Source organism: Mastomys coucha, unplaced genomic scaffold (assembly GCF_008632895.1).
Source record: "Mastomys coucha isolate ucsf_1 unplaced genomic scaffold, UCSF_Mcou_1 pScaffold5, whole genome shotgun sequence".
Taxonomy (NCBI): domain Eukaryota; kingdom Metazoa; phylum Chordata; class Mammalia; order Rodentia; family Muridae; genus Mastomys; species Mastomys coucha.
Window position 1 is genome coordinate 23,889,270 of NW_022196911.1, and position 11,729 is coordinate 23,900,998.

The window sequence follows — 11,729 nt, forward strand, 5'->3', positions numbered from 1 at the left end:
TCCTTTAGGACATCACTACCCAGATGCTATACATAGCAGATACCTCAGGCCCTTCTCTCTCTACAGCACTCATAGCTGATGTTGCTCCCTGCTCCTGCTCTCCCCCTGCTCTGGTCCCTCAATGTCACTACTATAGACGTCATGTGAGCTCTAGTCCCTTACCTCCAGCTGCTTCCTAGGCATCCCAGCACATCTCATGACCTTCATGCTCCATAGCTCCACTGCAACTCAGCTCAAATGCTTGCACTGTGCCAAGCCCAGGGCTTGTCCTGTCACACCTCTTACAAGAGAGCCTTCTTGTCCTCACCCTTCCTGCCTCTCCCACAGCAGCTTCAGGAGCACTGGCCACATGGTGCAAGCTGTAGTCCCCAGGTATAATCAGAAGGCAAGTTCCTTCTAAAGGAACATGAAGAGGGAGAGGCAGGACATAGTTGTCCCCTCTTTTTTTCTTAGCCCCTTCCAAGTCCCTCCAGTGACCTTCCAGGCCAGTACCTCCATATCCACGTCTGTCTCCACCCCCTTGGCACACTGAGGTATGGTCGTCATCTGTTGTATGTCCCACTCTTCTTCTAGACTGTAACTTCTATACCCAAATGTCACATTACACCCTGTGTGCCTGGGAAGAAGAGACCATAGAAGGAAATGGGTAGATTTGAGCCCAAGTTCATGTTGAAGGCTGAATAATAGTAAGAAGCCTTAACAAACCTGTCCTATTCAGTGATCCCAGAAGGCAGGGTGTTTGCTGCCTCAGCCTGAAGCACAGCATAGGAATTTCGCAAGTGTTAATGGTGACTGGCACCCACAGTTGACTCCCTGAGAAGCTGGGTACAGGGAACTTGATAGTGGGTCTTTTGCAGGTGGCACACAATAGCAGGCACGTGCCAGGTACAAAAGAGATGTAACCAGTAACGAGGTGTGAGTCACAGCACCATGGGCCAGCTGGATTGCTTGCTGGCTGGAAGTTCAGATGTAGCTCTTCCTAAAGATACCTAAGATCACATGTGGGTTTCTGAGATCCAAGATCACCTAGCCACTCTAGACACTCCTTTCACGCCCTTAGGCAGGGGCTAGAGCTGCGAGGGCTGCTTTTCTTCCCATAGCAAGTCATGAAAAGAGTACCCCCCCAGCACATACAGAATGAGAATATGAGGAAAAGAATTCAGCCAGGATGTCAGCAGCACTCAAATTTCGACAGACCTAAATTCTAAGTTAGGTATCTGAGACAGGCGCACCTTGCTAGGCTAGGTCCGGCAGGTTCTCAGCAAACATCTTCAGACCAAGAAAGGCAGCTGCCCGGGAGTCACGGAGGCTTGACCATTTTAATAGGCATTCAAGACATGCTTCCTGCATGCCAAAGTGTCAAACACTGCAAGACAAAGACGTGAGGCACTGCCTCAGCTCTCAGGAAGCCCTGATCAGGACAGGGTACTGTCCAAGCTATTCCAAGGCACAGGCACTATGACTGGAAAGCAAGGGTGTGAGAGGTCTCTGCCTGTAAGGAAACAATGCTCAGAAAAAGCTTCCTGGAGACTGTGTCTGCACTAGCCCCAGGCAGTGGCACAGAAGGCATGAGCCAGGACAAAGCCACCAAGCACAGAGCTCCTTCTGAGTCTAGGCACTGTGTACAATGAGGGCATAGGCCAGTGAGTATCTTTATGGTTCAGATCAAAAGACAGTCTAAAGGTGGAGAGATGACTCAGTTGGTAAAGGGCTTGTTAGAGAAGCATGAGGATGTACACGTTCAATCCCCCAGAATCCACATAAAAGGCTGGATGTGGCAGTACATACCTATAATACCAACACTGGGGAGGGACAGACAGGAGGATCAATGGTGCTCACTGGACAATCTAGCTGAATTGGCTAGACCCAGGTCCCCCTGAGAGAGACTATCTTAAAAGATAAGGTGGAGAGCAATTGAGCAAGATAGCAAATGTCGACCTCTGGCCTCCACAGACAGGAAATCACATATATGTATATACACCCACTGGTTCCAGGGGAAAATACAAACACATAAATGTTCCAATAAATAAATAAACATATAAATGCTCCAAGATCTGGGATTAACTGAGCTGCTAAGACAGTGTCCTTTGTGTGCTGTGCTGGGAGCAAGGCTAGAAGAGCCCAGGAAGAAAGAAGAAGATTCTAGGGCAGGAGTATGGCCCATAACCCAGTCCTTCTAAGGGTCCACAAGCTTCCAAGACAGGAGTGCTGGAAAGGGCCCTTCCGAGAAAGATGGTCAGTAACTAGCAAATAGAAACAAAGTGATTCAAGATGAGGCTGATGGATAGAAGGGAAGGGCAGCCTTTGGTGAGACCTGGACAATGAGTGACACTTTGAACAGCAAACCAATTTTTATTCATAATAGACTCACCTATCAGTCAACATCCAGAGTTTCTGAGAGTGTGTAGAACCCAATTTAAAAAACTATGCAACAAAGCCGGGCAGTGGTGGCGCACGCCTTTAGTCCCAGCACTTGGGAGGCAGAGGTATGTGGATTTCTGAATTCAAGGCCAGCCTGGTCTACAGAGTGAGTTCCAGGACAGCCAGGGCTACACAGAGAAGCCCTGCCTCAAAAAACCAAAACAAACAAACAAACAAACAAACAAAAAACTGCAACAAGCTAGAAGACCTGTCACATACCTGTAATCCCAGCACACAGGAAGACCTGTCACATACCTGTAATCCCAGCACACAGGGGGCCGACTCAGAAGGATCATGAGTTTGAGGCCAACCTAGGCTACATAGTGAGAGCCTGTTTCAAAAAACCCAAAACCTATCTTTAGAGACAGAATTCAGTGGTAGGATAGAGTTCAACTCTCAGGGCTACAAAACAAACAAATAAATGACAAACCAGGCCAGGCACGACAGACTTTCAGAAACAGCTTGGTGTGCTTTACTATGAAGAGTCTGTCACCTGCCAAGGAGAACACCCCAGGCTGAAACACTGCAGGTTACACAGTCCATAGACAGGTGCTCTGAGGCTGAAGGCCGGCAGAGGCTCCCGCAACACTACTGGCTTTCCCTGACCCTCATGACCCCCACAGTGTAGAAGACTGGAGTGGATACCACATGCTTGGTCTCCCTTACTTCTTACCAAGAGCTGCCTTTGCTAAGGCGGGCTCCACAGAAGCTTGAGGCCTGGAGAGGAGGAAGGAAGGAAGGCAAGGCGAGTTCCAAGACGGGCTTTCCCCTGGAGTTCTATGAGTAGACACAGAAAGGTCTAACCCATGGTGTGGAGAAAAATGGGGTCTTCTGAGATAAGTAGCACCCACTCTAGAGGATCCCCAAAAGGCAGACAGGAAACACCCCTAGAAAGCAGTGGAGCCAGGGAAGGTTGTACCTCTGATGCTGAGTCGCCCGCCCCTTTACTCAACAGCCCATCACCTTATTCCACGACACCTACAAGGCAACAGGCTACCAAGCAGCCTTCTCCCTTACTTAGTATCTTCAGAACACGGTATCAGGAGTCTGTACGGAAGCCCAGCTTAAATGCCACACGGGAATGTTCCCCACTCTTGAGCCCCATGCGTACTCTTTGGCTTCAGACCAGATGCTTACCCAGTGTCTGAACGGCTCAAAGCCTTATTCCTCTCAAGCCTGTCCCTCTCTCTGTATTCTATGCATTGTGTCCTGGGCTGTAGCCACCCCATGCCCTCCTTCTGCCCTGGCTCTTACCATCCTGGCAGCCGCTTATCTCAGGCTTTTTAGGATTGTCTGAAGGTACCTCAGCTGGCCCCACCCTCAGCGCACACAGGAATCCTTCTGGTTCTAGGAAACATACATCTGATCAGGTCACTCACAAGCCACAATCTTCCAGAGGCTTCCAAGTGTCACTGTGCCCATAGCATACACACCCAGTTCCTCCTCATGCAAATTCATTTTTCTTTCTTTTTCCCCTTTAGTCCTGGGGGGAGGGGGGGTTGAGCCTAGGGCCGTGTGTACAACAGATAAGAATTTTATTACAGAACTAGGCTCACCAGCCCTTTCTGTTGTTTTGCTCTGTGCACCAGGACGGCCTAACACTTGTTCCTTCTGCCTCAGCCTATCTACAGAGATTCTATTGTGTGCCACCTGGGTCCTGGGCACTGAATACAGAGTCTTGCATATACAGGTTAGCATGGCTGAAGTCTGAATGCAGTAAACACATATTAAAAGGATAATGAAAATTCCCAGATAATGAATTCAAGCTTGTTCTCAGTAAAAGGCCTGAGGGCTTCAAAAAAAAAAAAAAGATCTCCATTTAGAAGGTGATAGTTACAAACAACCACTGAAATGGCTGATTGTGAAGGCCTTCTTTCTTCCATTTAGAGTTGTCAAAACAGAAAAGGTATGCTCAAGCAGGTAGAGCACTCAACAGGGCAAATGCTTTTTTTTTTTTTTTTTTTTTTTTTTTACAACCCACTTGTCTTGTGTACTTTAAACTAGAAGCCATCCAAAGGCAAACACTTTACGATGTCTTCTGAGGTTGGCTCAGTCTCTAATAAGGATTAGGAGCAATGTTGTGTGCCCAAGGTCACTGAGACTTGCTGGACAGTCCTGGCAGGTGTGCTTACTCAGAGCTGGTAGGGAAAACAGGCAGGTAAGCTTGCACTCCCAGGGAGGTGAATTTGATTGTTGTTATGAAAACCCTGTCTAGATTACTAGAGTACTTCTGCAACCCAAAAGGTCACCCTTAATCCAGCCGAAAGCCACTACATTGCTAGTTCACTAGTTGACATGCAGCATTCAAAAAATGGCATCTTTATTCCCTCCAACAAGCACTTAAGAGAGTGCCTGACCAACTGAATGCCAAACCTTGGGGGAGCCAGGACAACACAATGTGGCTCCAAGCCTATTCACATAGACTAGATTCTAAATACAGCTGTCACTACCCAATGTAACCCCTAAAGTCTTTATCATAGTACTGGGGAGATTAGGTGAGGATTAATCATCAGAATAAAGGAAGCACATAAAGCTGTCATACACTCAGTATGAATGGCCACTATCAAATATTTGAAATTTCTTGACCATTTGTCGCCTGGGTTGGTCTTGACACCAACCTAGGCTACACAGAACTGACATCAGTGCTTGAGAGAGCACAAATACAGTCATTTCAACAACAATTCAGTGAACAATGACAGGTGCCTATGGGGGGTGGGGGGAGAGTAAAAAACGAGAATGGAATTGCCCCAAGTAGATGAAATGGCAACGCAAGCCACATTATGGGACAATTGTACCAACTGCCTGGGAGTCACCTGCTGATCTTCCAGCAAAACATGGTAAGACAAGGAAAATCATTTACACATTATGGAAAGACAGCAGCACAACTGCCAAAATAGCCAACCTATACCTGCGAATGTCCTCGCTGGGTTAGACAATCTTTGGCCTTTCAAGTTAGCCCAGTGAGTTCCCATCCAAGAAGGCTAGAGCACAACTGTCTCTGAACTGTGGTCAGGCTGCCAGCACCCAACAGACTGACTTCTGTCATGTGGAGCCCACCCCGTGTGGTGCCAGCTCTGCCTCCAGCTGTTATTCAAAACTTCAGAAGCACAGGGCCAAGCTAAGGCACAGGTGACCAAGGCAGGTCAGGGACATTAGCTGGATAGGGCTCTCGGGCTGGGACAGTACCTAAGCTTCAGGTGGACAGCTGTGTCATCTTTGGCAAGTGAAGGGCCCGAGTTGTTGCAGGTCTCCGAGGGCAAAGGTATATGAACACTGTGCAATTTCAAACGAATACAGAAAGAGGATTTCCTATTCCGCAGGGACGGAAAGTGCCCCAAGGGAAGGTTGACACGGAGCCCAAAAAAGGCAGCGACGATCGAAGAAGGCCGGGCCTGCCCAAAGGGGTCTGACTCCGGGGCCCACGTCACGCACGCAAGCACTAGACTCTGGAGCCCCTAACCCGCAGTGACCAAGACACGGAGCACAACCCGTGCCCCCTCCCTCAATACATCGGTGCCGCCTGTCAGCGCCCGTGGCAGTGACACCCCCAGACCCAGCGTCCAGCCGCCACGCCCCCGCCGCGCACCCACCTCGGCGCGCCGCACCGCACCTCTCCCTTCAGCTCTCTGCTGGACCGCGCTGGCCTCTCTGCGCACGCGCGTAGGCGGCCCCGCCCCACAAGCACGCGCTTGCGGGCTGCCCACCCGGAGTGCCCCGCGTCTCAGCGCTGCCGGTTCTGAGCATGCGCGCTTGCGCTCGGCGGCGGCCAAGTCGGGAGCATGCGCTAGCCAAACAGCGGTTCCCGCGCTAAGGGGCGGTGGCTCGCCTAAAGAGATGGGGACCCTTAGCGTCTGGCGTAAGGCAAAGTCGTGGACAACTAGAACCCCGATGGCTGCCCATGGAAGTCGCCTCTGGTCCGGTCACACGTGGACCTGATCTGCCCTTTCTCGACGTCCAGTCTTGAGCGGATAGTGTAGGGCTCCTAGCTAGGGGCAGGACCTGTGTCAAAGAGCCAGGAGGCCAACACTAGGAGTCGTGGTAGAAAGCGACAGCTGGATGGACCCCAGAGATGGGAACCACGGAACAAGAAAGATATGGGACACAGGCAGAGATGCAGCTGCGGATGGGGACACAGTCACGTGACCGGCAGAGGCAGGCCAGAATGGATATGGGGGCAAGATCCATGATGTTGGACAGGGGAGACTACAATACTCTTTGTACATTCCCGGCTGGAGGCAGAGACGTCGCTGTCTTGGCTGTGCTGCTGAGCCACAGCCCCTACAGCGGTGTGCAGGCGTTTATGGTGGCAGCAGTGGCTTTGGGGAGGTCGGAGAACTCTAGTGTGTCACAGCATCGGAGAGTTGATGAATCACAGTGGCCCGTGGGATGTGCTCAAACCCCAGAGGGATGATCCTAGCATCCCCTGGGAATGGGCGGGTTCACACCTTTAAGAGATGTCGGGTATCAGGATACCCTTTGTACTGGGTAATCAGGGGATAAGATCAGGGTCCTCTGAGCTGCCCTAGGAGCCTCCGGATAGCTCTTAGGGGCCTTCATACTCCCCTGGGTTGGGGGTAGGGTATCGCTAAATAGGTGTCAAGCGGGGATGGGGGTAGGGGGAAATTAGATGGCGATGCACGTGACACTTCCAGCAGGCTAATGCTCCGATGAACGCGGCGCGCCCAGTGATAAGGGAGCCGAGCCCGCCCAGTCCACGCCCAGCTTGCAAATTCAGGCGGTCCCGCAGCGCCCCCGCCGCTCTCTCCTCTGCAGCCTCCGCAGGCGCCGAGTCCAGGCGTCTCTCCAAGGCAGCACGAGGCTTCCACGCGCAGCACTGAGCCCCGGTCCCCGGCCCGCTGTGCTCCCAGCTGCAGCCCCCGGCCCACCTCCCAGCAACAAGTAACGCCGGCCCGGCAGGAGGCGCGGGCAACCGCAGGCCGCATCTAGGGTGGGTACCCACAGCGCGCTGCTCCCGCGCCGAGCGCGCTCCTCGCCGCTGCGGAACACAGCAAGCACCGCTACCGGAAAGCGTGTCCACGCGCCGCGTGCCTCGCCGTGCGCACCCACTGCCACCTGCACCGCTGCGGGGAAGGGGGAGGGGACGCGGGAAAGCGATCAGGTTAGGTGAGGCATGGCCGGAGGAGACTGTGTAGAGAAGCATAGAGTGTCCAACTGGTTTAGGAAAGACATGAAGAAGCCACCCACTAGAGGGAGGTACACTGAAGACACAGCTGCCAAAGCCCGCAACAGTGGGAGACACGAGGAAAGAAAGAGCCTTGAGGTTCAGCCAGGGTCAAGGTATTTAAAGGAGTTGGGGGCGAGATGGAAGGGCTGGGGCGAGGCAGCCTACCATAGTCCTTGCGGCAGAATTTCTTCAGGCTGATTCGGTAACTGCCACGGGCAGGTCTGCAATGTAACTCACAGTCTAGGGGGAAAGAGTGGAGACTAGCAAGTTCCCGTGCTCTCCCCCACACTGGTCTGCTTTAGCCCTAGCCCTCTTCTCTAAGGTCATACCAGTCTGGGTTCTGGTGTCCACTCACCCTGTGGCTCCACAGGACTGCTTTCTTCAGTGGGTCCAGGAACAGGAGTCTCTAAGGAGTGTGGGAGAACAGTCTATAATGTATCTGAAGGAAGGGCTCAGGGGACATACAACAGTCAGTAGCTGATGTGACGTTGGCTGAGGTAACTGAGACAGGGCAGGGTCACTCACTAACACAAGGTGCCACAGGAGAACGGCTCTGCTGGAAACCTGGGGCACAGCGGTTACAGGTGAGCCCAGTAACACCATCCTTACAGGGACACTGGCCTGTGGTCTGGTTACAGGTTTTGCCAGCAGCACCAACTGGGTGGCAGTCACAAGCTGAGGACAGAAAGGAGGGGCTCAGAAGTGCAGCTGGGGTTCTGGAGAAGTAAATCGTGAACGCATGCAGGTGGCAGGCTCACCTCTGCAAGCACGACGGTCACTCAGGACACGGCCTGGGTCACGATAGAAGCCCTCCCGGCAGTAGTGGCAGTGACGACCAGCAGTGTTGTGCCGGCAGTTGAGGCACACGCCCCCACTACGGCGGCCAGACAGTCGGTACAGCTCCATGTTGAAGCGGCATCTTCGGGCATGGCCGTTGCAGGAGCAAGCTGCAGGGAAGAATCAGTCAGGGGCAGCCCTGCCTGGTCAGAAGTCCCCAGCCTACCCTCGAAGGCCTCACCAAGGCAAGCGTGGGCTTCCTGCCCCGTAGCCCGCTGCCATGGCCTGTCGCAGTAGAAGGGCTTGCAGCGGCTGCAATCAGGGCCCTCTGTACCATGTTGGCAGTCGCAGACCAGGTGGCCATGGGTGTCCAACAGACACCGTGAGGCATGCCCATTGCACTTGCATCGACCTCCCACCTGAAGCTCAGTAGCTGAGTAGGAGTAGGAGACTGTGACCCCACCGTCCCTGGTGTCTCCCTGAATGGCAGGCCTTGTGAGTACTATGCGAATATCTGTGGCAGTCACCCAGTCTTGGAGCACGGGGCTGTTGTCCAGATCCAGGCCCTGTGGGCTGCCATCCTGCACACTGAAGGCCAGAAGGCCTCCCCCATCAGACTGAGCCTGGGGGGCTGGAAAGCAGAGGGCTTCTGGCCCTGGACCAGCAAGGCCATCGACAGGAGCAGGCGGACGGCCGTAGTCCAGGCTACAGCTGGAAGAGAAGAAGCCTAGGGGGACCCAGCTGCGGCCATGGTCCTGCGACTTAAGCAGGGCCACGGAGGTTGGGGGAGCTGAGCAGAAGCGCAGACTCACGAAGACCAGCTCAAAAGCCTTCCCCAGGGGCACTGTGAGGGTTACGTTGAAAGGTGCCCGTTGCAGCAAATCGGAGCGCCAACAGAGAGGACTTGCAGTGCCCGGAGCAGAAGTCAGGAGGTCTGCAGAGTGTGCCCGCTGTGGGTCCGAGGAATCGCAGACGCGATTGGCCGGCTTCCCGCACGTGCTGGACGCCAGCACCTCTCGGCCCAGAGCAGCGTTCACTAGGCCAGGAATACAACAGCGAGGCTCCCTCGCCTCATCATAGCAGGGGTCGGCGGAGGCCGGCAGCCCTGGGCTCAAAGCAGCGGAGAGCGTGCCCGCGGTCAGCAGCAGCCCCCAGAGCCAGGTGGGCATGGCCGTGGCCGCTGTGAGTCAAGGAGCCAGCTTCCGCCCAACGAGTCTGGCCTCAAGTAGAGAGTCTGGTCCGCTACTCTGCGTGCCGGGTCTGCAGTGCCAAGATAGGAGAGCCCCAGGGCGGCCCCCAGCACAGGCCCAGAAGTGGGAGCAGCCACCGGCACGCCCAGGGCCGAGTACAGGAGCAGGGATGTTGGCGAGTCCTCCTGCTAGGCCTGGAGCGTTGACAGGCGTCGCCCCCGCTCCCGGTGCCTCCGCCCGCGGAGGCCCCACCCGCCGCCGGCCGCCAGCACTCACCCACGGAGGGCCAGGAGGAGCAGGTCTCCCGGCCTCCCGGGAAGGGCCCTGGGCGGGCGGGGCCTGGGGCGCCGGGGCTGCCGCCTTCTCCTGGCTGCAGCGAGAGCGGAGGAGCTGTGCCAGAAGGGGGTGGGGGGCTCAGCAGGAGCAAGCCTGGTCCTAGCCAGGGGCGGAGCTGCTCGGGCCGGGAAGGAAGGAGAGGAGGGGGCCTTGTCCCGACAGCCAGAATCAGAAGCAGATTCAGACACAGGCTGGGCCGGGGCGTGAGGGAGCTTGGAGGCCCGCGATCGGGGGAGGGGCTGGAGAGCCAGGAATGCGCTGATGGGAGGGGGCAGCTCAGCCTTGCAGCCCGTGAGGGACCACCCAGCAGGGTCCTCGGCCTGAAGCCAGGCTTTGGCTGCTCCTGGGGTGGTGCCACGTGCTGGGCTGGGGTCTGGGCGACTCCTCCCAGAGGCCCATCATGCAGGCACAACCTTAGGACTGAAGCTTGAAGTCTTGGACGCTACCCAGAATGGGGGAAGAAGACAGTTGGGGCTGATGTTCTTGTAGGGTATCCCCAAGGCAGTAGTCTGTTCTAGCAGAAAGAATGCAGGTCTTATTTAAAACCCAAGCTGTTTGGATTTCTGGCTGTGTGGCCTGAGTTCCTCAGTTTCCTCATCAGCCAAAATGTCTATTGTTTGCCATGCTTTGTGGAGTTGCTGGGAGCATTTGATGAGCCAACATAGATAACATCCTAAGCTAGGTGCACTAGGGAGCAGCTGGATTCGGCTAAGTGGTGAGGTCACTGTTCATCAGTGGGGTTCAGCCAATCTCTTAATCTAAATCACTCCTGGGTCTCAGGGTATAGTTGTGTCATATGATAGCCCCATTGTCCAGAAGGACTTGAAAGCTTGGGCACAGGGTACAGCCTATTTGATGGCCCCTTGAGGTTCAGGGTCTGTTTACCTGTTAAAGCCTCCCCCAGTCCCGTGGAAAGGAAAGGAGCCGGGTTTGACGAATGGAGAGAGGCTGGTCACAAATAAAGCAGAGTTAGAATCCCCGAACCTGACAGTCTACAGCCTAGTAAATTTGGATAGGAAAACAGGCAGATACCCAGATGAGTTGCCTGGGCACAAGTTGGAGGTGGGCGGCTATAACTGAGAGGTTCTTGCCAAGAGGAACCCCTCACTGCCTTCAGTTCCTGACAGACCAGGCAAGGCTGGGATGGGCTCCACCAAGAGTAGGTAGGAATACTGTCCCATCTTGGGGAGCAGTCCTGCCTGAGGTCCAATTACCTTGTTTCAGAACAGAGGCTGACCACAGGCCAATCCCTGCAGCTGGAAGAGAGGCCTGTGTACTCAGGGCTACCATCATGGACAAAAAAGGAGAGAATCAGAAGCTCTCAGGAAAGGAACAGTGAAACAAGAACACTGGACTCTTCCCAGGGCACCAGGAGAAGCGGTGTGGCAGGCTATTGGACACTTGATTTCCTCTAGAGCAGCTGACTCTCTGACCCTAGGTACCTTCCCAGGCCAGCTGTCCACACATGCAGGGATGGCTAATAGATGAACAATCATCCTAGGGTCAGCATTGGCCTCCCTCTTCATCTGAAGTGAACCAGAATGTGTCCTTTACAAGTAGTCATTCACTGAAGCTCTCTGCTCTTGGGTAGGCCAAGTTCAGGATTAGTCCTTTCTGACGACCTTCTTCCAGAGCAGTGGTTCTCAACCTTCCTAATGTCAAAGCCCTTTATAATCGGGGTTACCACAACATGAGGTGGTGTAACAGTTCCTCAAGTGTGGTTACCCAATTATAAAATTATTTTCATTGATACTTCCTAACTGGAAATCTACTGTTACGAATCTCAGTGCAAATAGCCATGTTTTTCTTTTCTTTTCTTT

General features: G+C 54.0%; 2 protein-coding genes across 5 annotated transcripts in view; both read right to left on the minus strand.

The window, feature by feature from the left end:
* Positions 1-6,129, minus strand: part of Tbc1d24 (TBC1 domain family member 24) — a 26,684-nt gene extending 20,555 nt beyond the window's left edge. For 3 of the 4 annotated variants that reach the window (XM_031354831.1, XM_031354829.1, XM_031354828.1), the window contains exon 1: positions 6,012-6,129. The gene's annotated coding sequence lies outside the window, so the exon portion shown is untranslated. Of the gene's footprint in view, positions 1-162; positions 1,441-6,011 lie in introns of those variants that run through there. The other variant, XM_031354830.1, reaches the window with a different exon arrangement.
* On the minus strand, positions 4,718-10,097 carry Ntn3 (netrin 3). Its single transcript, XM_031354826.1, has 6 exons — positions 8,625-10,097; positions 8,365-8,553; positions 8,132-8,281; positions 7,962-8,012; positions 7,772-7,846; positions 4,718-7,502 (listed from the first exon to the last, which is right to left on the minus strand). The coding sequence occupies exons 1-6, from the start codon at positions 9,550-9,552 to the stop codon at positions 7,153-7,155; spliced, it is 1,743 nt and encodes a 580-aa protein (XP_031210686.1). The 5' UTR covers positions 9,553-10,097; the 3' UTR covers positions 4,718-7,152.
* Positions 10,098-11,729: the final 1,632 nt, after the last annotated feature.